Raw genomic sequence first — 25196 nt, 5'->3', positions numbered from 1 at the left:
ACTTTGCTTGTTTACACATGGACCTTTAAGCTGTACTCTACCCTATATCATTTGCTATGGATATACAATATGGATTTGCTAAAAAAATTAATTGAAGATTCAGTTGGCTATTCGCTGCAAATTGAATTGATGATTTCAGCAAGACTTAGCCGCAAATACATCCAAACCAAACTACAATTTGAAACAATCTCTGACGCAAAAAGCTAAAAATAGTTAATTTATTCAAGCTCTTTTCGCGATGCATATTCATGTTCGGCGAAAGAAAATAAATTTCCCTATCATCTCCGGGGACTAGTAAGAAATGCAACCCTTTCCCGATTCTAATTTAAAACACGTCAAGTTCCAAGTGTTTAATTACTGGGCTTCGTGGGTGGGTACCAAACACTCGGAGCAAGCAATTACACTACAAGCCGAAAATATGCAGGACCGTTTGAGGAAAAGACAGGAACACAGATTGAACATTGAACATCAGGGGAAATGGAAATAGGCCTTGTAAAGAGGAAACACTAAAGACTGAAGGATCATATTAAATGATTCGTACGAAATTGGAAGTTGTCGCAGAAAGTGGTTGGTAGAAAGGTACATATCATACAAACACAAACACTAAATGTTTTCGAAAAGTAAGATGGCTTAATTTGTAAAAAAAATGATTTATTTATTCACCACCATTTATAAAGTATTCTCTCAGATCATTAAAGGAAGATTATTTCATTGATCGTTGTGGATCTTTAATTAACTTATGAGTATTTTATTTTTGGAGAATAAAATTGCAGGAAAAACCCGGTAAATATGGCAATTAACAAATAAGGAATCCAAATTAAATTTTATCTAAAATGAGTAGATTTCCTACTGTTAAAACTAGGAGTAGGACTAAAAAGAGTAGTTTTTCCAATTGAAAAGTGTTGAAATATTTATTGCAAAATTTTTAAAGTTTTCTTTTCCCTGATATCATACGTAATATAAAATATTTTTATTATCTCAAAACTTTTTCGACGTCCACGTTTACAATAAGAAGGATACTTCGCTAAATGTATCGGGCTGTTGAAATCCCTTAGAGCCGGCATTTGCAGACTTGAAAGCTAGTGGGTGGTCTTGTGGTACTATCTTAAAAAAAACGTAAATTTACTCATATTCTAAATCTTTTCTATATTATTATATTGAATAATATAGTTTCAAGGTAATTCCTAATTATAGAAATATGTTTCTTATCTATTTTTCTAAAATTTGTCATATGTTCCTTTTTACCTCATAGATTGGGTAAAAAAGGACAGCCATCGGGCAAAGAGATACAATGCCTTATTTTTAATTTTAACAAAATAATTGCTGAGTTTTTAACCAATGCGAAATAAAAACTTCAAGAGTACACTTATCTGGTATATTTTACCAGAAATATTTATCAGCAAAGTTGGAATAACTTAATAAATTAATTTAATTTACTGTAATAACAATTGTAAAGGTTATATAAAAACATGTTCAATCTAACTCAAAATTAACAATACATCCTATTAAATTAAATAATGTATACTTGAAAATATACTAAAGATTTCGTAAACTAAATGATAGTGCTTATAACCAAAAAACTAACAACGAAAGTAAATACTTTTGTTATAGTTTTTCAAACATTGATGTTTATCTCGTGATTGCAACGTTGTAAGAATGGAAATGGCTGGTTACACATGTTTTACCCTCTTTTTTCAAATATTGTTATTTGGAAAAATTCTGAATTTATTTGTTTTTGTGGTATTGGACTTTCAAGCCCCGTTCTACCCTATCTTGTTCGATTTATTATCGACACATTCATCAATTAAATTATACTTTGCATAATATAGAATACCAGACACGCCAACTTTTTTCGTGTACCTTTTAATTGTTAAGAATTTAAAACAAACTAGTCACTAATTAGCATGTATACTATGCAATTGTTTGTCAGTATAGATCGATTATTTGGTGTATAACAATAATAACAATAACAATAATTCCAATCCAATAAGAAAAGTTCAATGTAAATTTATGAAAAATTTATATTTGTGTACGCAAATAACTTTTTTCTGAAAGTGGTTTTGAATACAAATGTTGTTGAATGAATTCAAAAAATTTCTTATATGTCACACGTCGTTTTATTGATAGTGAACTTTGTAACAATTTCATGGATTATCCTCAAATGTTCCCAAAATATCTTTATAAACTCACATATTTTTTAAATATATTATTCCTATGTCAATCGCTTATAATCATTTTCAAAATCGCTTATAATACTTATGTCTTTTTTAGATATTTTTTAAGATTTAAAAACATTAATTTCATTGAATAAGCTAAACTACAATGTACTGGTAACATATATGAGTTTATTACCCAAGGGTAATAATGCATACTTATGTCTTTTAACATTAACTTGAGGGTAACTAAATTACTTATATCCATAATGCATCACTAAAACAATCAAATACCTAATTTATAATAACATTAATCCGCAAAAGTTAATTATTCTAATCTCCATTTATTCTTTTTTTTCTATTATATTTCATTTAGTTTCAATAATTACTTACAATTATTATTTTGTGTTTTCATTATTATTATTTTTTACTAATTATATTTGCAAGTTGTTTTGGAGCTACTACTATGTAATGAAATAAAAATAAAAATACTTAATATTCTTTTTGAAAATCAAATAAATTCTATGTCGAAGGGGCTTTCTTTAATGAATCTTAGAGTTTTGAAACAAAATAACTTTTCAAAATATTACTTAGGAATCTAACATGTCACTACACAATCTAACTGATCTAACAATTATTGCTACTCAAAGATAAATCTTCCGAATCAGGTGCATCTTGTTTGCAATTGTAATCTGTTTACAAAGATTCATCCTCGAATTCTTATTCTTCAGCTTAACCACTAATCTATCCCCCGGGCAATGCAGTGCTTTTCGACAGCCTCTTCGGGGTAAGGGGGCCCTCTAAGGGTGTGGGTCGGTCATCAGTCACGACGAAGTCTCGTTATTGCAGCCGTTTACTATTGCCGTCACGTACGGTCGACAAGTCGAAAAGCGCACTACGGAGAAAAGTGTGGGAGATTCTTAGATTTGGGGCGCACCAAAAGGTGCTTTTTTGGTTGACATGGAAATCGATAATGAGGAGATGGCTGATCACTTAGTTTGGCCAGGTTTCGGATCTGGTTTAAGGAAATAAGACAGAATTCGTTACTCGGGATATAAATTCTATCTAATCTTATATATGATAAAACTATTGAGGTGCATGGCATTATGCCTTAAGCAAATTGCAAAATTGGCAAATTGCTGGAACTTTTCGTACCGTAATTAAAAATCTTGGTACGGAACCCAAAAAAATTACACAAAATGTGTACACATTATTAAAATCTCTATAAAATATCTGATAATTTGATGTACATATGCACAATAAACATTTTTGACCTCCAAATGACATTTTTTTAACTTATTTTTATTGAGTCCATAACCGCTGGACCTGCCTTCCCAAAAATTGAATCAGTTCTTCATCTTGTCAATACAAGTAAAATGTTTTTTGAATTATTAAAGTCGGACGCTCCGTTCTCTTAAAAACTGAGTTACCGTTTTTGGCACTTTTTGCACCGTATATTCGAAATGGCTAGACCTGCTCTCGTCAAAAACTAATCAGCATGTCTCCTTATCAATACGAATCGAATGTTTTTTGAATAATTGAAATCGGTTGAACCTTCTCGTAGAGTAGTTATAGTAATCGTCGAAAAATCGAGAATAAAAATTTTCGCATATATCTTCGTTTCAGAGATTACTGAACATTTTAGTATACCCTAGAAAAAATAATTGTGTGTGTGTGGGTACTATTTATGGTACGTTTTTGGGAACACGGATCAACCGATTTGAATGATTCAAAAATATTCGGTTCTTATTGACAGGAAGATGTGCTGGTTAGTTTTTTGCAAAGGCAGTTCCAGCCATTTCGGAGATAGGAAGCAAAAAGTGCAAAAAATAGCAGTTTTCAAGAGAAAGGATTATCTAATTTAAAAAACATTTTGTGTGTTCATAATGTAAAGAAATGATTAGTTTTTGGGAAAGAAAAAAAAATTTAATTCAAAATTTCAGCAAAATCTATCAATCGTCAATCAAGATGTTGTTCTCTTTCTAATACTGATGAAATTTTAATTTAGATGCATCAATGCTATAAAGGGCTATCTTTACTTGGAAAAGGTTCTGAAACGTTGTGGTTGTTTTCTAAATGTTTTTTGTTAGGATTTATATTACAAATTTTTAATAAACCTGTAAAACATGTTATAAGTATATCTAAGAAACCAGATAAAAAGCATTATTTTATCTGATTCATAAATATTGTTTGTAGGCGTTTAAAGGATGATTGTCGTCCAAAAGTCTTTGATTTTATATAAGATCAAACTTTTGATTTTATTTCAAACATTAAACAGAAAAATATTCTTCCAATTTTTCGGTAAAATAGACCATAATATGGCGTTGTTATGGCAACGCTATGTTATTCTTCTTTCTTGGTACTAATAACTGGGTAAATACTATCTATTTCTTTTAATTTTAAGATTAATAAAACCTCGATTTTTTTCTCCAAATTGGTGTTCTTTCTATCAATTAGTGCTAAAATAAATTTAAAAAAAAATTGTTTTTTTTTAATCTGGTAATTTTTCACACTTACTATATTTAGGTGACTAAACTTTAGATTTGAAAGTGCTCAAATATAGTTTTTACACAAGTCTTCAATATATGCTTCTATAATTTTTTTCTGCATCGGTTTAAATAAAATCAATAAATCTAAAAAAATTTATTCAATTTTAATCAAGTTTATTACAAATTAGCTAATTAAAATATGATAAAGAAAAATTAAAAAACAAAAGGAAAGAAAAAAAATTAAATATAGCAAAATGAAAGTAATAAATCTACAATGTGCTTTGTTTTCTTGTTAGGTGATATCAACTCGAAATATATTTCATTTAGTATACAACAAAGTTTCTCCTAAAACCTTTGCACGTAGTGGAAATGATTCCAGTATGACCAAATTTTAATTTAATTTAAAAATGTTAGAGTTTGTATCTAATGTAATGATAGAGAATTAAATCTGACTGCAGCCCATGTGTACCAGTTTTTATCTCAACAAGTTTCAGACATCGCAGTTAAGAAAAGCGTCTAGATATCGTATGGAGTTAAAGAGATTTGGAAACTCGAAGACGTTTGTTTAAGGGTATCTTATTATACCAATGATTGTCAATATTTTTGTCTTCCTACGACTTTAACCTAATTCCATTCAATTATCGATCATACGATGTAACATATGGTTTCACGAAAAAGTACTTTGTGATACTCCATTATAATTTAAAACAAATCTTCATGCAGTTTATATAGAAATAGATTTTTTATGAAAATAGTTTGTGATACTCTGTTATAATTTGAATCAAATCTTTATGCAGTTCATATAGAAATAGATTTTTTTATAGAAATACTTTGCAATACTCCATTTTAATTTGAATCAAATCTTTATGCAGTTTATATGGAAATAGATTTTTTTATATCAATGCTTTGTGATACTCGATTGTAATTTGAATCAAATCTTCATGCAGTTTATATAGAAATAGATTTTTTTTATAAAAATACTTTGTGATACTTCGTTATAATTTGAATCAAATCTTCATGCAGTTTATATAGAAATAGGTTTTTTTATAAAAATATTTTGTGATACTCCATTATAATTTGAATAAAATCTTTATGCAATTCATATAGAATGTATTCCATATATACCATCATCATTTTCAAAAATAAATGGGTTACAATAATGCTTACAAAGTAATTTAAAATGCGTTTTTATTGCATATTAAGAATTTTTATGGCATGTCATATACAGTTTTAAGTATATTGTTGCGTTTTATTGATCAATAAATCTACTGTTGTAAAATTAGATGGTATCAAATTAGTAAATCAAGTTATATTATTTAATTGATTGTATTATGTAATTGATTGTACATTGTTGCTAATGATATGCTAGTCGAATTAGTTTTATTGATAACTAGCAAACCGGGCGAACTCCGTTTCACCACCAGATGGTTTCATTTTATGTAACATATCGTTTGGTGATTAAAAAATGAAGAAAAAAATTGCCTTCTGTTGAAAATTTGCACAATACACGTGATTGATTTATGTTTTCCAATTGAAATGTTGGGAAACGAATAACTTATTTTTTTTACTTTTTTTGCACAAATTGACAGTGAACACAATGCCGGGATGTCACATAAAATTAACTGAGCAGAGAACAATGAGTAGCTGTCAAACAAATGAGTAGCAGTCAAAAAAATATTAGTTTGTAGTACATGCTAAGTATCAGAGATGACGCTGTATGTGAAAAAAGAAAAAGTGTTTTTCGGTTTTCTGTTGAAATCTTTCATCAATTTTAAAAGCTATAAACCTCACAGAGCCCGAGACCTTTCCAACAAATGCAAAATCGTCGAAATCGGTTCGTGCGTTCTGGAGTTAATTCGTCAGGAAGGAAAACCCGACTTATTTTTATATAATAGATAAATACGAACAAAATAATATTATTCTCACAATATACATAAGAATTGTTTTAGCATATTTATCTTTTAGCATATTATATATAGTTAGAACCCATGGCACCTTATATATATTTATTCAAATAGTTATTAACCATTAAAAATTTTGTCACTTCGGTTTTTTTAAAATTGACCGTCAAAATGGTTCATCTGGCCTATTGTAGCCTGTCATATACAACTTTTCCGAACAAATAGAAAGAGCTTTTCAAAACTTTATTTTATAAATATTTAAACAGTTACTATATAAATTGATTTTCTGTATTTATTTCTGAAAGAAACTATTCCAAAATCATATTTTTTATTATCAGATCTTCTGAATTATAAAAATGACCCAAAGTTGTTCTTATGATTTGTCTCGATTTTTTTGCCCTACTGTAAGTTAAAAATCTCCTGAATTGCACTAATACGAAAAATGCGATTATATTTTACATGAAATAAAATTTTTATTATTTTGTGATGATTTATTTGGCATTATATTTATTCGGCCTCGTTATGGGCAAATGTGGAATGTAACTGCGAGCTTAATTCGCCTCGAATTCCTGACGCAATTGCATAGGAAAGGCTGAAAGCTCATATTACACGTTGCATATATATTGTACATTTCATATGTGAAAATATGCGGTATTAATATTATATATATATATATATATATATATATATATATATTAAAAAAATTTATTAATGGAATTTGCAAACATTCTGAGAAATAAAAGTTTATTTTGTCTAAATTCCTATTACACGTTGCATATATACACATTTCACATTTGAAACTACACTGATATATTAGAGTTTTTTGAAAATTTGTAAATTTACTTTGTAAGAAATAAAAATTTTTTTATAGAAATATGGTATCTATACTCAAAAATGCAGACACGTCTTTAGAAATATTGGCTACTAAAACTTAAATAATTAGTGCTCTCATAAAGCTCCAATATATTTTCCAACAGTGATCGTCGGAAATCCATCCAATATTACTGTCGGACCCTGCCATCCATTTGTTTTCAATTTTTCATTAAACGTTTACCTTTAGGTTGATCGTTATTATTTAATGGTGGATTTCACGAAGCTTAACGTTTGAATGAAACTCGACGATATTTTTCCCCTTGTGAAAATGTTCGGAAAAAAGTGTTTTGTTAGCCATTAATTTCTGGTTGCTCTGAAAGAATCGCTGACATTGTTTTAATTGAATTACGAGCGTTTTGTGCACGGCCGACGGGGCATACGGCAATTAAAAATACAGGCCGCTTCTTTTATATAATATGTATATATATATATATATATATATAATATATATATATATACAAATAAAACATGAGTAATTTAACAAAACATGTGTCGGACAAATAGTATTCAAATAAATATTTATACAATATCAATATAAAGAAAAGCATTATTGCATATAATAGTGTATATCGATATAAATATTTTTATACTTTTTCTTAGTCATATACATAATAATAATTATAATAATGGATCCTCTGCCCTAGGACAGGTCCGTAAGCTCAATTAAACTCTACTCGATTCAGGGAAGAAATAGTGTGAGAGGTTTCCCATTGCCATTTTACACCACAGTGCCCGTAATGAGCGATTGTTTATTGAAAACATATTTTTGATCTCCAATTTTGAAGTAAAAATTGATAGCACTACTGCATGGTATCAGGTTGCCAGTTATATTTAAGAAAATATAAATACTAAAATAATTAGGTTGGCAACAAAGTAAGTGCTGTTTTCACTCTTAGATATGTTCAGTTGATATTTTAGGTTTGCTGGAGTAGTCCGAATGTAAAACATCTTTTTATATAGTAGTATAACTAGTATAGTAATTAGTATAGTAATTATAGGCAACATTATTGAAGCAATTATTTTTGGTAGAAACATTCAAGATGATATTGTACCTATACCTCAAATGCTATATATTAATTCTTTCTGAAAATGTTATACTTTTAAAAGACTTCAATTTCCGATTTTTCGTGTGATAAATTTGGAAAATCAATGTTTTAGTCGTGAATAAACAAAAAATCATTCATTTATACATCCACGTCTACAGGTATGACTAAACTTATTGGATAATTCTTGGCATTAAAATAAATTGAACTATTGGAAATAAATTTGTTGTATTAATTGCAGTGTATAATTTTTAATATACAATTTCATTGAACAAGTTTTAATATTTGTTAAAGTGATAATTAAAGTGTAACTGTGAGAATTGAGAATCATAATTTTATTTGAAGCAGTTCTACATTTAATATTTAAAAACAATAATGTAATTCATGTCATACTTCAAATATGACATGATCGGTTTGTCATTGTAATTAGCGTTTAGAAATGAACCTTCATCAGAGAAATGAAGTAATTGCTGATTTATATAAATTCAATAATATTCGTTCACACAGGATTATGTTAAACAACGCTTAAACAAATATTGTTTTGACAATTTCACTTATCATATAATATTTGTGTTTGAAGAACTTCATGTAATTAAAATTAACAAACATTCATTGACTGCTTGTATTTTTTTTTACTTTTTCGCTGGCGATATAATCTCATTCGTTGAACAGCTGTAATACCTATCTTGCCTAAAAAATATTTTTCTATAACTTCAAAGATTTATAGAAACTACGAAAAGAAATATTTTCTAATCAATAACTTACGTTAGTACACGGCACAAATGTTCAATTTGTTTTATTATTTTCATGGAACGGGGTAAAATATTCTTCTGATTCAGGCATTTTTCATTAAATCAAGATTTGTACTACGACGTAACTTTGAAATGTTTATTTATCTATGCCGGTACGCATACAACGACAAATCTCTATTCACATACACGACGGATAATCACAATCGACCCGTATAGAAATGATATCATCGAGAGCAAATGACTAATCATTGGCGCTCGACTCTTATCTTATCTTATCTGCCGTAACGCACTTCCGTTGCATTTGTACGGATTTACACCCTAGTCGCGCCTAAAGAAGATGTACTACTAACTTACTTTCAAAAATAGATGTAAGTAAAACATAAACTGTTTACAGCATTACTGGTTTTGACTAAATTTTATCTTACCATCGATTTTTGCCAAATTCGAAAATTTTCCTTTACCTCCTGTGTTTAATATTCATACTGCGTCCTTCTCCCCACGATGCGTAAGAAATTACTTAATAATGATCCGCAATTTCATATACATAATATGCATTTAATTGGAATTGATCGTTTGGCATTTAATACTTGAAAGCTCCGATGATGTATTTTATACATTACCGAAAGCTCTGGGGCGCAAATTAAAGCTACAACAATGCCATTGTTAACTTACTGGTAGTACTGGTGTTTCATTAACCCTCCGTCGGTCGGATATTTTTTCACCTTCGAACGGTCGGAAAGGTCTGGCTGGACCACCATTCATTTTACATGCATTTATATGGGATAAATGAGTTTTTGGTGTCTTATGTATTAACGATTATATAAAAAAATCAAGAAATATAAAAAAAACGTTGCTTTTTTTGTTAATTTTTCTGTTTTAAATCAATGAAAAACAGTATTTATTCTTTTTGGCGCCTGAATGAATGTGTGCATTACTCATCCGATTTTTCAGTGTTTGCGATTACCAATAAGTTTGGTAGGTTTTCAAGGAACTCTCGTCATGAAAATACTAACATTCATGTTAGAACACATAGCAAAAAATATAAACAACGCAGTTTGAATAGAAAATACCATGAAAAAGCGTATATTTCATACAAAATGTATGGGTGGTCTAGACAGACCTTTCCGACCGTTCGAAGTATAAAAAAAATTAAATCCTTATAATTATCCTTCTGTACATTTTTTCGTCCTGATTTTTTCATTGATCGACAGCTAATGAAATTTTAGGAAAAGTCAAGAAATTTCAAGTCGATAGGATTACTAGAAGTATTTTTTTTTTTCTAATTGAAGTCGAAAAAAGTCTGGCCAGACCACGCCGACCGACGGAGGGTTAAATCTGTTATTTATACGTTCCCTGTTTATAAACAGACAAAAATAGAACACAGCTTTTGTATAAGGTAAAACAAGTCGTTTACTTTGAAATAAAACGATTCAGTTTAATTTAAAATATGCACACTTTACAGGTATAATGATATTGTCTTACAAAGATTACGGAAATTTGACTAGTGTTTTTTTTAAAGTAAAGTAATTGAGGAAACAACAACCTGTCTTAGAGCTATTGAATGCGAAAATGAATAGTGAGCTGATCATATTGTAATTTTTTTACAAATTACAGAAGTTAGTTTTTTTGGTATGCAGTATTTATAAGATAAGATCTGCCTATTTTCAATATAAATTAGAAGCTTTAAGCTGGCTAAGAACTTGGTCTAGCAACCACTGGTTTCAGGTTCGATACCCACCTCGTCCAGCTTGAAATGGAGCAAAAGTGGTATCAGAGTGGTATCTTTTACCTGAGATTATATATGTAGGGAGAAGTCCTCGAGTGTCCGACACCTAAGGTTATTTATAAATAAATCATAAAATATTTTACGAAATGTTTATTAAATTATGATTTATGTTAAATAACAAAGTTAGAAATCAAACTAAATTAACAAATACGCAACCTTTGCTAAAAATAATTAATACTATCAATCAAACTTTGGTAACAAGAAATATGATTTTACAAAGTGGCACCTAGTACCGGACATTTCAAAATAACCAGCATTGAACCCATATGTAGCCATCTCCACACTCTGGAGTGTTTGCACATGCGTCTTTGACGAATATTTTTAGATATTGCAAAAAAAATCACTATTTATCCACCCTTTTGGCTGGGCCACACCGATGCTCTCAGCTAGAGCATTCATCATAAGATTTTCATTATTTGACTAGGAAATACGAAAAATGGGGGTATGTAGTGACCGTTAGCACTACAGAACAAAATTAAAGAATTAGAATAATTTACGTCAATTCTCACAAGAAATATCAATATGTTTACTGTTCGGCGCTAAGGAACCACTTAGTGTCCGGTGCTAAGGGGACAGACATTTTCGTTCATTTGGTGGTACCTACTAAAATTGTTTAAAATATCTAATAATATTCTACCATTTTACGGATAACAATCAAGTACTACTTTTATCTTTGAATACCACTCAAATGTAAATGCAAAAATATACTAGAATTACTTCCATTGATATTTAGGTGACGCCGTGATTTTGCGCCTAAAACAGCAAAGGGTTGCTTCTGCCGTGGCCGTATGCGTCACAGGTGAGTCTTGGCGCGTGATCTTGCACCTATGTGCCCCCGCGCTCCTTTCACTCGAATTTTGATATAAAAAGATTTATACTCGCTTAAATAGTACGTGTTAAATAGAGTATCCGGCCTTAGGTGCCGTCCGGCGTTACGCGACTTTTCTTTATAATATAATAGCAAGTGAAAATAACCTTCCGGAGACATTTCGGTAATAATTATCTCAAAGGTCCAGATAGGTATATATATTTTCTATATACTGATACTGTTATTTGTTAAAGAAGCCTCTTGAAGGATTTTATCTAAAGCATTTAAAAAACATTTGATTCGTATTTACAATATATAAGACACTATAAGGTTTAGTGAAAGGCAGGTCTGGCGACTTTGGAGCGAAAAACCATAATTTTACATTTTATTTATACTTTACTCTTATGTATTAGATTTTCTATCAAGATTCTAACAATATCAATATATTTCTATTTATTTATGTTTTATAACAATATATAAAAACTATCATTTCAACTATTGAATTGAATTTTATAACATCAAGTAACATTTGATTTGAGTTTATTGTAAATATATACGAAAGTTTGACAAATAGAAAATCAATCATTGTTTTCAAGAACTATAGTTTGATTGTACTGAGTTTTAGACTTAATATTAAATGCCTAACATTAAAAAAGTTGCTTCTGATTTTAAAAAGTACAAAGTAAACTAACAAAAATATTGCTGATCAAAAAAAAAGTGGCACAAGCGTACCCAGTATCCCTGAAAAATGTGTATGTGTTTTAAAAATTTAATAATAATTTAAAGATAGATAGGTTTTAGATCATAATAATAATTATATAAAAATATTATCATTGCTCCAGGATTAAATTCCTGATAGATACTGGATAAAAAACCATTTTCATTAGATTATCCGTCTCAAAAGGAAGTTTCTGGTTGAATAAAATGGATATTTATTTGATCATACTTGTTTGAATTATATTCAACTATTTAAGATATTTTTTTTTTCAAATAATCCAGAAGAAAATCATCATACATTTTAAATTTGATGTATTTCCTCTAGAATATATCTACTGGGATAAAATCAGAACGTGGATTCTCATTTTTGTTAAGTCCCCTGGAGATTAATTTATCAAGAGTAATTTCACAAATTTCCATCATGTCCTATAAAAATATAAAAGTAATATAATATAAAAAATATATTGACTTCCATATAAAAATCTCAAATAAAAAATTATGTTTTCGCAAGATATTAAATTAATTTATCATTTGTTATTGCTATAAATTTATTTATTATTTATTTGATAAGACATTAAGGTTTTGATTAACAAAAATAAATTATAACAAAAAAAAATTATATGATATACTATTTTTTTATTTATTCATGAAGCAATAATCATAAATGATTTTAGGGGTCTAATAGTAGGGGTGTAATACTAAAGTTTATGACAGTAAAAACTAAAGCAAAATTATTTTATAGAATAATTGGCACATCTTCAGTCTCTGAAATAATAAAGCTGAAAGAAACATATGAATATTAAATATAAAATTCGTTCACTATTAACAGTCTAATCAATACCCGTTTAGCCTAAATTTCATTTGCAATGTTCGACTAGTTTTTTGATCGGTAAAAATATTAATTATTATTAGATTATCAATTAGAAATAAACGACAGCGATTAATAATGGTGAGATTACAAAGGAAAATATTTGATAATTAAAGTATAAAATTTATTTAATAAACATTATTTCAGATTTTTGTCAACCTTGTTTAAAATTTGCAATAAGGATATAAATTATATAGGAACTTATCGTTTAATTTTGAAACAAAGACACAAAATATAGATACCTGATGATCACTTTAATTAATAGTTTTCTAAACTTTAGCAAATTGTTTCCATAAATTGTGACATGGTTCTTATATTGGGAAATGTTAATACACTACCCACAATAATGGATATTCGCCCAATGAACCAATTAATGAAAATTCAAATTTATATGATTTCGGTTTATCAAATTTCAGGTTATAACACACAACTATAATATGGTTCGTGTAATTAACATTATTAGTGACATAAAACGTAATTTAATACAAATATACCATTACCATATGCACTTTAACGAATATAAACGTCAGCCGCTGTTGGTATTTAATTACTGAAATTACAGAAATAATTCAGAGCATAAAAGCATTCCAAATATGTGACAGACGTTAAATGTTTAATATCAAATAAATGTCCATTATTTGATGGACAGTAGACACTATATTATATCCAAATAACGTTATCGCCATCAATTGTTATTGGAAGCTATTTATTTCGAATTGTTTCAATGAAAAATTAGATTTATATTTATATCACAACTTTTTGGCTACCAAAGATTAATTCATTATGTGCCCAAATAATAATATGTTTGCATTGTGTAGATTTATACTTTATTTTTTTTAAATTTCGTAAACTACTCTACTAAAATTGCAAAAAATGAAACATTGTTAAAGTCTTAATCTTTGCATAACTAATATAGAATATTGAAGACAACATAAGCTTAATTTGTATCTTATTTTAATCACAAAACCAGAAATTGTAGTATTTTTGTTATATGGTAGGGCGGGGCACAAAGGTCCAATTTGTCTTTGAGCACTTAAATTGTGAAAACCAAACCTATTATAACACAACAAATAACACACATCAAACAACTATCCTACCATGTTCAGTAAAACTCCCAGTTAATCATTGTAATAATGTGTTTTTTGCTGTTTTTCAAAAATGTGTCACCTGGCCTTTTTTTATCCCATGGGTGGTGTAAAATGATACAGCCAGGGCCAAACATGTCCAATGTATTATTTTTAGTTTTAAAGAGATTTTACAAAATAATAGCTACATTATTCAATCAATGAAAGATATAAATTTAATGGGTACATTTTTTAACTTGATTTGGTATTTTGTCAGAAATAATCATCGGTAGAGTTAAAATAACTATTTATTTAACTTATTTCTTGTTTTTTTACTATTTCTTATCGTTCACACCTTTGGCAGGGTAAAAGCTCAGATGATCCTTTTCACCTCACCCACATGTAATCTTTTATAGAGTTCATATAAAAAAAACTGTTGAATTTAACTTGAAAATAACAATTCATATTATAAAACATTTAAATAACTTACAATCGTGCCTCGAGGCAAATGCTGGAACTTTCCGTACCATAATTAATAATCTTGGTAGGGAACCCAAAAAAAATTACACAAAATGTGTACACATTATTCAAATCTCTATAAACATCTGGTAATTTGATGTACATATGTCGAATAAACATTTTTGACCGCCAAGTGACATGTTTTTAACTTATTTTTATTGAGAGTCCATAACCGCTGGATCTGTCTTTCCAAAAATTTATTCAGTTCTTCATCTTGTCAATACAAGTAAAATGTTCTTTAAATTATTACAATCGGACGCTCGGAGTTACACTTAAAAATTATATTAAGGTCTCACAATAGAAAAAAGTTACAACGATTTTTTTTTCGATTTTTAAACATTGCCATTTGCAAAGTACCTATCATAAGAATCAAGGTGATGGCTGGTTATACATTTTTTTTCTTGTACTTTCAAATATTTTTGTTTAAAAATTCTTATTTTTACTTGTTTTGAAGATGGTGAACTTTTTTACCCGCGGATCGCTAAGTTTCGCTCTGCTCTATATACTATAATCTGTTTATAATTACGTTAATTATATTATTTTGATCAGCAATAAATCTATGCAAAAAATAATAATTATTATGTTAAACTAAATATGAAGTATGAATATATAGGGTGGTCCTTAATATAGATGTTTTTGAATTTGCTTGCACCGGGGGCTCAAATTTTTTCAAATTGATAAAAAAAGTTCTCTGAAAGTTTTAACTCTTAATATTACCTTTAAGATAGTCTGCACTTCAACCAAAGTATCTATGGAAATAACATGGGTAAAATTTCATGTTTCTCTCCAAATTTTATAACCTAGTGACAATTGAATAAAAATTTTGAGAAGAACATTGTATTTGCTTGTTTTGATAATAAGTAAAAAAAATTGATATTTTCATAAAAAGTATTTACTTAAAAAGATGAACCATGAAATTTGTTGGAGTGCGTACTATGTTAGAGTTAATATTAAGAGCTGCATATATATATTATATATATATATATATATATATATATATATAGTCATTATAATGCATTTTTTAATGCTGTTATAATTTTTTTGCTGCACGAGGAGCAAGATTAATCACGAAACCGAAAATCAGATTCTTTAGCAGCCCCAAAAATATGCGAAGACTTATATAAAATAATATTAGAGACTATTTCTGCAATAAAATAAAAATTATTGTTTTTGTTTTTATACTCATATATTTTTATCTTCCAGTGCCCCGGAAATACTTGCCGCCCGTGGTTCGGCCTTACAAAGTAGCCCTGACATTGGCCTGCATGGAATTGGCGTCCGGGATCGCGCTGTCCTTGTTGGCTTTGTGGCTTCTGATGTGGGCACCCAATGCGGACCCGAGGCATAATCCTTATTGGAGTGGACTCACTGTAAGTTAAATAACTCATGTCAGTTTTATTAGTGTTGTTGGACGAGATTTAAATATACAGTCAACCCTCGGTTAACGCGGCAAGTCTGTACTCTGTACCGTCCAATATGGGAACAGTGCTATAAAAAACTCGTATTTAACATACAATTCAGGCTAATTCGTAGAGCGTTCTATGGAAACTTATATAGTGCAGTATGGGAACCGTGCTATGAGAGACTCAGAGTTAGTACAAATCGCACCATTTTTATCGTGCTGTATGGAGACCAAGAAATACAACTTGAAGTAGGAGTAATACGGACGAAATGACATGTAGGACATTGACACCTAATTCAAAAATTGGCGCGACGCCGTAGTCGGTTCAAACTTGTTCTTAGACAGCTATTATATAATCAGGAATGTCTAAAAGATAAAAGTCGATAACAAAACTTACATTAATACCCATTTGATATCAAGTTCCTATAATCACTCATAGGTTGTTCGAAGAAATTATGGGCTGTTGAACAAAAACCGCCTAATAAGAAGTCCGTGTAGTCGGAGGGATGTCGGATTTTTAGCTCCGCGTAGTATGGGAACCCAGAGTGGCGTGTTAACCGAGGTTTGACTGTATATTACAATTGGAAACAGAAACACGCAATAGAAAGAAGCAAGTAGCAAAACTGGTAGTAATTATTAAAATAAATTTTCGTAGTTAACATAATCATGCTACAACTAATATGCCTCTTCTTGTATAAGAATTTTTCATCTTGCTGCTTAAGGCAATTGATGATATTATTTAAGAAAATGAAGCACTTGCGGTAAAGCGAAATTAAATAATGAACAATATTCCTCAATATGAAATGTCTCTGCGACAATAATTTACTTCTCTCTAGAAATGCAATGCACAGGTGATTCAATTTATCAAATTTTCTAGGGCACAAATGTTTTAAGTTCTTACATAACTTAATGTAAATTTATTTTTATTTATATTTTAAAACATCTTATACAAATATAGGTTAACAAATAAAATATCTGCTAAAATATAAAAAATCTTATATAGATCAGGTTGAAATATCAAATCGTTTGATTAATTTAATTTAAAAGAGTTGTTCTGAAGTAGAGTAATAAATATTTAAAAATATCTTTCATTTTGTAAATAATTGTTTCATAACAAAGTATTTCAATAATAGTCTATATTGTGGATTTATTGAATATATACGTTATTCAGTAATTCCATAAGACTTCCACAACAATTTAGTTTTTGAATGCTTAATGAAGAGCTTCAACATATGAAAAATAAATAATGAACATAGAAATTTCAATTAAGTTTACATTGAATCTATTTTCTCTATTTGTAAATCATAAATTTAATTTTGATTTATTTCATAATGATTTCGAGAAAATGTTTTTTATAGATTACTAGCTGTTCCTGTTCACGCTTTGCCGTGATTTAGTTTAAATTAAAAAGTTGAACAAAGATGTATATTTGTTACATTTAGTTTAACGTTACTATTATCTGTTCAACAATTTGATACTGATAGCCTCCCTTAGTTCATATTTTGTCTGGCGCTGCAGTCACGCACATAGCGACAAACGCGCCATTTGTAAATGCCATTTGATTAACGTCTCATCTTTCTATAAACATACTCTATGCTTCAAGTGTCAAATAATGAATTAAATTTTTGTTAAAATCATTTATCATATTTTAAAAGATTGTTGATTAAAGCAGATCTTTATTTAGAATAGGAATAGTTTTAAAATATTTAGTGAGTGCAAGCAGTGAAAATATTCGAAAATGTCAGAAGAAACATTTATGTCAGTGAATTATCAGGCAATTAAAATTGAACGACCAGAATATATACCGGAAGATATTAAAGTCGAAATTGAAGATGTTACTGTTAAATCTGAATCGTTTTCTGAGGATGATGGAACGTGTTTAGAAAGATTTATGAATTCCGAAGTGACAATTGAAAATGAAGTCAAACAGGAGTCTTTTGATTGTGATATTTGTAATCAATCATTTGCAGAATCCCATCATTTAACAAAGCATATGGTCGATCACATGCCTAATCTTACCAAAGAACACCCTTACAAATGTGAAATCTGCGAAAAGACTTTCAAACAATCAACTGCTTTGAAAACTCACATGTTTATTCATAGCGATGAGCGTCGCTATGAATGCAAGGAATGCAATAAGACATTCAGACATTCAAGTAGTCTGAACAAACACATGCTAATTCACAGTGATGAGCGCCCCCATCAATGCAGTATATGCGAAAAGACTTTCAAACAAACAACTGCTTTGAAAACTCACATGCTTATTCATAGCGATGAGCGTCCCCATGAGTGCAAGGAATGCAATAAGACATTCAGACATCCAAGTAGTCTGAACAGACACATGCTTATTCACAGTGGTGAGCGCTCCCATCAATGCAGTATATGCAAGAAGACATTCACACATGTATGTAATCTAAAAAGTCACATGCTCATTCACAGTGGTTCGCTCATTCGCCCCCATGAATGCAATGAATGCGACAAAACATTCAAAAAATTAGATCATCTGAAAAAACACATGCTGATTCACAATGGTGATCGCCCTCATCAGTGCGATGTATGCAATAAGACATTCACACGTTTAAGTCATATGAAACGTCACATGTTAATCCACAGTGGTGAGCGCCCCCATCATCAATGCAATATATGCAATAAGACATTCACACTATTAAAAAGTCTGAAACTTCACATGCTTATTCACAGTGGAGAACGTCCCCATGAATGCAATATTTGTAATAAGACATTCACACAAATAGGTAATCTGAAAAGTCACATGCTCAACATTCATAATGGTGAGCGACCCCACATATGCAATATATGCAAGAAGACATTCACAGAATTAGATAGAATGAATCGTCACATAAAGCTGATACACAAAAGGGTAAGCTCCCATGAATGCACTATGTGCAATAAGATATTCCCACGATTAAATAATCTGAAAAAACACATGCTGATTCGTCACAGGGAGCATTCTTAAAAATGTGGAATATGCAATAAGGAATTTACTCAAGAGTTTTGAAGAGACATATGGCCCTTCATAGTATGAAGCATGATGAAAATCAGTAAAATTTGTTAAATTGTATTTAAATATTTGGAAACATGTATGAAAATATTTGGAATACTTTTACATGTAATGGAATGTACAAAATAGTATGAAATATAAAGTAAAAATATGCATGAATTAATAATCTAGGCATTTATTATATATTATATTATTTTTTTCATAGATTTTTATAGATTAGTATGGATTAGCAATCACTGGTTCAGGATTTAGCCGACCGCTTTGGTTTGGATAATGATTAAAATATACTTATAATAATGATGATGATGATTTAAGAATAATCATAGTTTTTAGTATCATATAGTCTAATTTAACTTGAAAATAATTCATATATCAGTGCGTTATATATAATTTTCAATAATTTCATACTTTAATTCAATAGACATCACCTTTGTTTTTGGCCCCATGGTTATAAAAATAAATAATATTTTATAAATGTACAAAATTAAGAAACACTATTTCCACGCACACATATATATATATATATATATATATATATATATATATATATATCTATATAAATGAAATAAAATGACTATTTATGAAATAAATTATTCAGTCTAAATATTTCTATGGTTGGAAAACCATGATATTAGTTAATTTCAGCTTCAGTAAAATGACTTTCCAGCACTATTATTGCAAAAAATTTAATCAAATTTGTCTAACTATGATTCTAATTTGATACTTTTTATAACAAAAATAGTTAGAATTTTGTTTTGTAAGAAATGATATTTTGATATGGGTATTTAATTTAATAATTGGATAATTATTTAATGAATAATTGATTGAACAGGTACAAGTCACCACATAAACAAAATTTTAAGCATTAAATCATTTATAATATTAAATCACCAGATATACCCCAGATTAAGAAATTAAATATTAATAATAACCATAGATAAAAGAAGAGTATAATAACGTTCATTCAGTTTTACGGCCTCGACAGAAAATCAAACTCAATTACAATTTTAATGCTGATATATTTACCTAATAAATTTACATAAAGTATTACAAATATCGGTTGAAAAATAACTAAAAAATATAATGTATTACCAAATTTAAAATATGTTCAGAAATTTAATGCATCTGAAAACAATTCACATAAAATTTGAACTTAAATGATAAGGTATGTTTAATTATTAGTAAGAAAAATGTAATTCAGAACTTACAATTGCCAGAAAACAACTACTTAAGTCATAAAGTTTATAAGGAAAATTATGGGCAATGAATGAAAATAAATTAAACTGTTGACAATAAATTCGTTTTAAAAAAATTATAGTGTATAATTTTTAATATACATAATTGTAATGAACATACTTCGATATATTTGGCAAGCATATTTGTTTGTTTGACATGTTTTTATGTGGCTGATGTGGTTTAAATCAGTCTTTAGGGTTAGTCAATATATCTATATATATATATATATATATATATATATATATATATAACAATTGCCCTGGTTATTAATAAATGCATATAATTTAATGTTTACTGTATATTTCATACTATTTGTATATTACATGCAAGAATATTTTATGACATATTCAATTTAACAGATACGTTTAGATTCATTGATTTTCATCACACTCCCGACTATGAAGTGCCATGTGTTTCTTTAAATTGCCTGATTGATTAAATTCCTTATTGCATATTTCACATTTATAAGACCGCTCTCCATGTTGAATCTGTAAATGTTCTTTTAGAGAACTTAATCGTTTGAATGCCTTATTACATTTATTGCATTCATGGGGATGTACTTCATTGTGTATCACCATGTGACGTTTCAGACTACCTGATTGTGTGAATGTCTTCTTGCATATACTGCATTCATGGGGGCGCTCACCACTGTGAATGAGCATGTGTCTGTTCAGGTGGCTTGTTTGTATGAATGCCTTATTACATATAATGCACTTATGGGGACGCTCATCGCTATGAATAAGCATGTGAGTTTTCAAAGCAGTTGTTTGTTTGAAAGTCTTTTCGCATATACTGCATTGATGGGGGCGCTCACCACTGTGAATTAGCATGTGTTTGTTCAGACTACTTGAATGTCTGAATGTCTTATTGCATTCCTTGCATTCATGGGGACGGTCATCGCCATGAATGAGCATGTGAGCTTTCAGAGAGCCTAATTGTGTGAATGTCTTCTTGCATATACTGCACTCATGGGGTCGCTCACCACTATGAGTTAGCATGTGAACTTTCAGACTGCCCAATTGTTTGAATGTCTTATTGCATTCATTGCATTCATGGGGACGTTTACCGCTATGAATGAGCATGTGACTTTTTAGATAACATACATGTTTGAATGTCTTTTTGCATATACTGCATTGATGGGGGCGCTCATCACTGTGAATTAGCATGTGTTTGTTCAGACTACTTGAATGTCTGAATGTCTTATTGCATTCATTGCATTTACGTGGACGCTCACCACTGTGAATAAACATGTGAGTTTTCAAAACACTTGATTTTTTTAAAGTCTTTCCACAGATTTCACATTTAAAAGGGCGTTCTTTGCTTTGGTTAGGCATGTGATCGACCACATGCTTTGTTAGATGATGGGATTCTGCAAATGATTCATTACAAATATCACATTCTGAAGACTCCTGTTTGACTTCATCTTCAATTGTCACCTCGGAATTCATAAATCTATCTAAACGGGTATCATCGTCTTCAGAAAACGATTCAGATTTAACAGTAACATCTTCAATTTCGAGTTTAATATCTTCCGGTATATATTCTGGGCGGTTCAGTTTTAATTGCCTGATCATTCATAGACTTAAAAATATCTCTTAATAATCTTTAAAATATTTAATACAACAAATATACTCTTAAAAATTTACTATTTTAATATCAATATAATATTAATACAATTTTATAAAATGAGATGCATAAAATTAATATTTATAGATTCACGATAAATACATTATTTAGCGTTTGAATTGAACGAGTGGCGCTTAATTTAATAAACAATGATTATACATTGGTTAACAGCAAATGTATATACTTTAATGTCTTTTTCATAATAAAATAATTATGCTTTATTTACTGTCTAAAACTCATTATAATAGCAAAATAAATAAATAGCTGATTTGTAAAAAAAGATTTTACGTTGTTTCGTCCCTTTCATTTCTCTATCAATCTAATTTGCAAAAATTCCTCATATATATTTTTTTAAACACTTCTTTATTAAATACAGTACTAAATAAATTATTAATTAATAATTATAAATAATTATAATGTACAATGTTATGTAAAAATATAATTAATATTATTATTTCATTCAGGAAAATCATTGTTACAAATGACAAAATGTATTATATTTTCATTTTCTCATCAAAATTTTTCAAGAAAGCTTTTACTTACTTGCTAAAATTTTGTATCTCGAATTTTGCTCTTATGTCAAAGCAACGAATCACTTCTTTAGCGGCTTGTATCTCGAAAAACTCGTTTGTCAGGTATCAATATTCAGACTTTTTATTTAAATAAATTTTATTACAAAACAAATAAATAAACTTAAAATGCATGTCTTCATGGTTACAATATAACAATTATGAAAAATTTAGAAATATGAATTTAATAAAACATCTTGGCTTTATTACTCAGACTTGTTGATGATTTTTCTTTATTCAATCTTGCTCTTCCGGGCTGATATATTGCTATACTAGGTCGATCTTGCAACAAAAAAAATAAATAACTGTAAAAATTATATCCTTATACTTGCTTTGCAAACCTTATATCTTATTCTGCGTTCAGTCCTGGGATCAGATTTTTTTGAATCCTTAGGTTTTACATCATCGTTTTCTCTGGCCTGATTGTTCATTGTGTTGTTCCTCACTTGGTTTAGTAGAATCCGTTTATTCCTGATCATTTTCCTTATTTATTTCTTTCTATTTATTTTTTCAAAGGTTCTTCACTATTTGCTTCACAAATGCTATAACTGAATCACTTTTTGATGTATTTATCACATCTTTGACCATAGCATCTGATGCATCATTTTTTTCTAAACTATCTTCAGATCAGAGATGTTAATATTTGCTTTGATCACCATCTGTGTCATCAATCTTATCTGTTTTGAGTCTTTCACGGATTCAGTTTTATCATTATCGATTTCATTATCCTTTTTTGGCTATTTTTTCAGCTCATTTCTTCTAGCTTCTCTTTCCTTTCTGACTTCACTATCTTTTTTGACCTGAAACTTTTTCTGAGAGCATAATCTACATATATATAAAAATAAGTCGGGTTTTCCTTCCTGACGATATAACTCAAGAACGCACAACCCGATTTTGACAATTTTGCATTCGTTGGAAAGGTCTCGGCCTCCGCAAGGTTTATAGCAAAAATTAGTGGTGCCTTAATGCAAGTTGCTGAAACTTCACGCACCGTAATTATAAATTCGAGTAATGACATTAGTGAGAATTATCAGAATTATGCTTGGTTAAGTCAACAAGCAATTCTTGCCGCAAAGAATAATGATGTACACGCACTGAATTTCACCATTCAATCAAAAATTGCTGGCGATTTGGTGACATACCAATGATTCCAATTGGTCTTCCGTTTAACTTCAAACGATTGCAATTTCCAGTTTGCCTTGCGTTCGCAATAACAAGTCGCAAGGCCAATCGCTTAGTGTTTGCGGGATAAATTTCAAACTGATTATTTAGAAAATCATTGTTTTTCAATTGGGCAGTTATACGTTGCCTGTTCACGAGTTGGAAAACCATCCGCTTTGTTAGACCAAAAAACAAAAAATGTGGATTACCAAAGAGCACTTCAATGAAACGGATAATTTGCGGATTCACTTTTATTTACTTAGAGAAGTTCGACTAAAAACACTTCATTATTGTAATCGAAATAAATTCATTACTGTTGTGAAATAAAATCAAAATTTTCCTCTTCAAATATAAAACAAACAAAAATTTCTTCATCTTTCTCACGAAACCATCTGGTGGCAAAACGGAGTTCGTCGGGTTTGCTAGTTTTTTATAAATCTAAGATGGGGCTCAACCGAATAAAGGTTGGGAAACCCTGCTTTAAAGGCAACAGATAAATTATTTTATGCTTTATTATTTTATGTTTTAATTTAATACATTGTTTTGTTATTACAGCTTGCTCTTTCTGGTGGATTAAGCCCATTGATGTTAAGCTGCTGCCGAAAGGAATATCCTGGATCTAATGAATATTGTGTTGCAGCTTTCAAGGTACCCACTTATATAAATACAATTTTTGAAGAACATCGTTTAATTTCCTGAGTTATTTTAGTAAAATAACGAATGTTGCCTTCACTTCTGTAGGATTAGGAGCTATCTACCCTACGTTGGTGGAATAAAATAATAACGTAATAATAATGATAATAATTATACTTGTAATGCCTGAAAGTATTTTTCTAATTGTAAACTAAGATAATCATCAACTCGAAATCTTAAAGGGGTAGATTTTTTTGATTATCTACATTACATGCATAATAATAATTTGTTTTAATGAACTAAGAGACAAAGGGTATAAGCGTGTTTCCATACAGAATTGGCCCCACCCTGGTATTTAAATAATTTTGATGCCATTTTATAGGTATTTTCGAGAAAATCCGATATACCAAATTTCAAATCCGTAGCTCATCATTTGGCCGAGATATTGAAAATGTGTGAAAGTGGCCCCTTTTTTCAAAGTCGTTTTTTGTCGCAACTATGAAAGATATCGACAAAGAAATAACTGGACTCTATTCACATCAATGTGTACTATATTATTGATGAAAAATATTGTTTA

General features: G+C 29.4%; 1 protein-coding gene across 1 annotated transcript in view; it reads left to right on the top strand.

Annotated features, from left to right (window-relative positions):
• The window catches only part of LOC113383514, a 485158-nt gene extending 460473 nt beyond the window's left edge, over positions 1 to 24685 (top strand). The window contains exons 4-5 of the mRNA XM_026621775.1: positions 16177 to 16343; positions 24542 to 24685. Coding sequence (XP_026477560.1) covers positions 16177 to 16343; positions 24542 to 24685 — 311 coding nt within the window. The remainder of the gene's footprint in view (positions 1 to 16176; positions 16344 to 24541) is intronic.
• Positions 24686 to 25196: the final 511 nt, after the last annotated feature.

This window comes from Ctenocephalides felis, unplaced genomic scaffold (genome assembly GCF_003426905.1).
Source record: "Ctenocephalides felis isolate EL2017-DRISC unplaced genomic scaffold, ASM342690v1 CF-g0.4_SCAFFOLD_03570, whole genome shotgun sequence".
Classification (NCBI taxonomy): Eukaryota; Metazoa; Arthropoda; class Insecta; order Siphonaptera; family Pulicidae; genus Ctenocephalides; species Ctenocephalides felis.
Note: the sequence above shows the minus strand (reverse complement) of the source record. Positions and strands in the feature narration are given on the sequence as shown.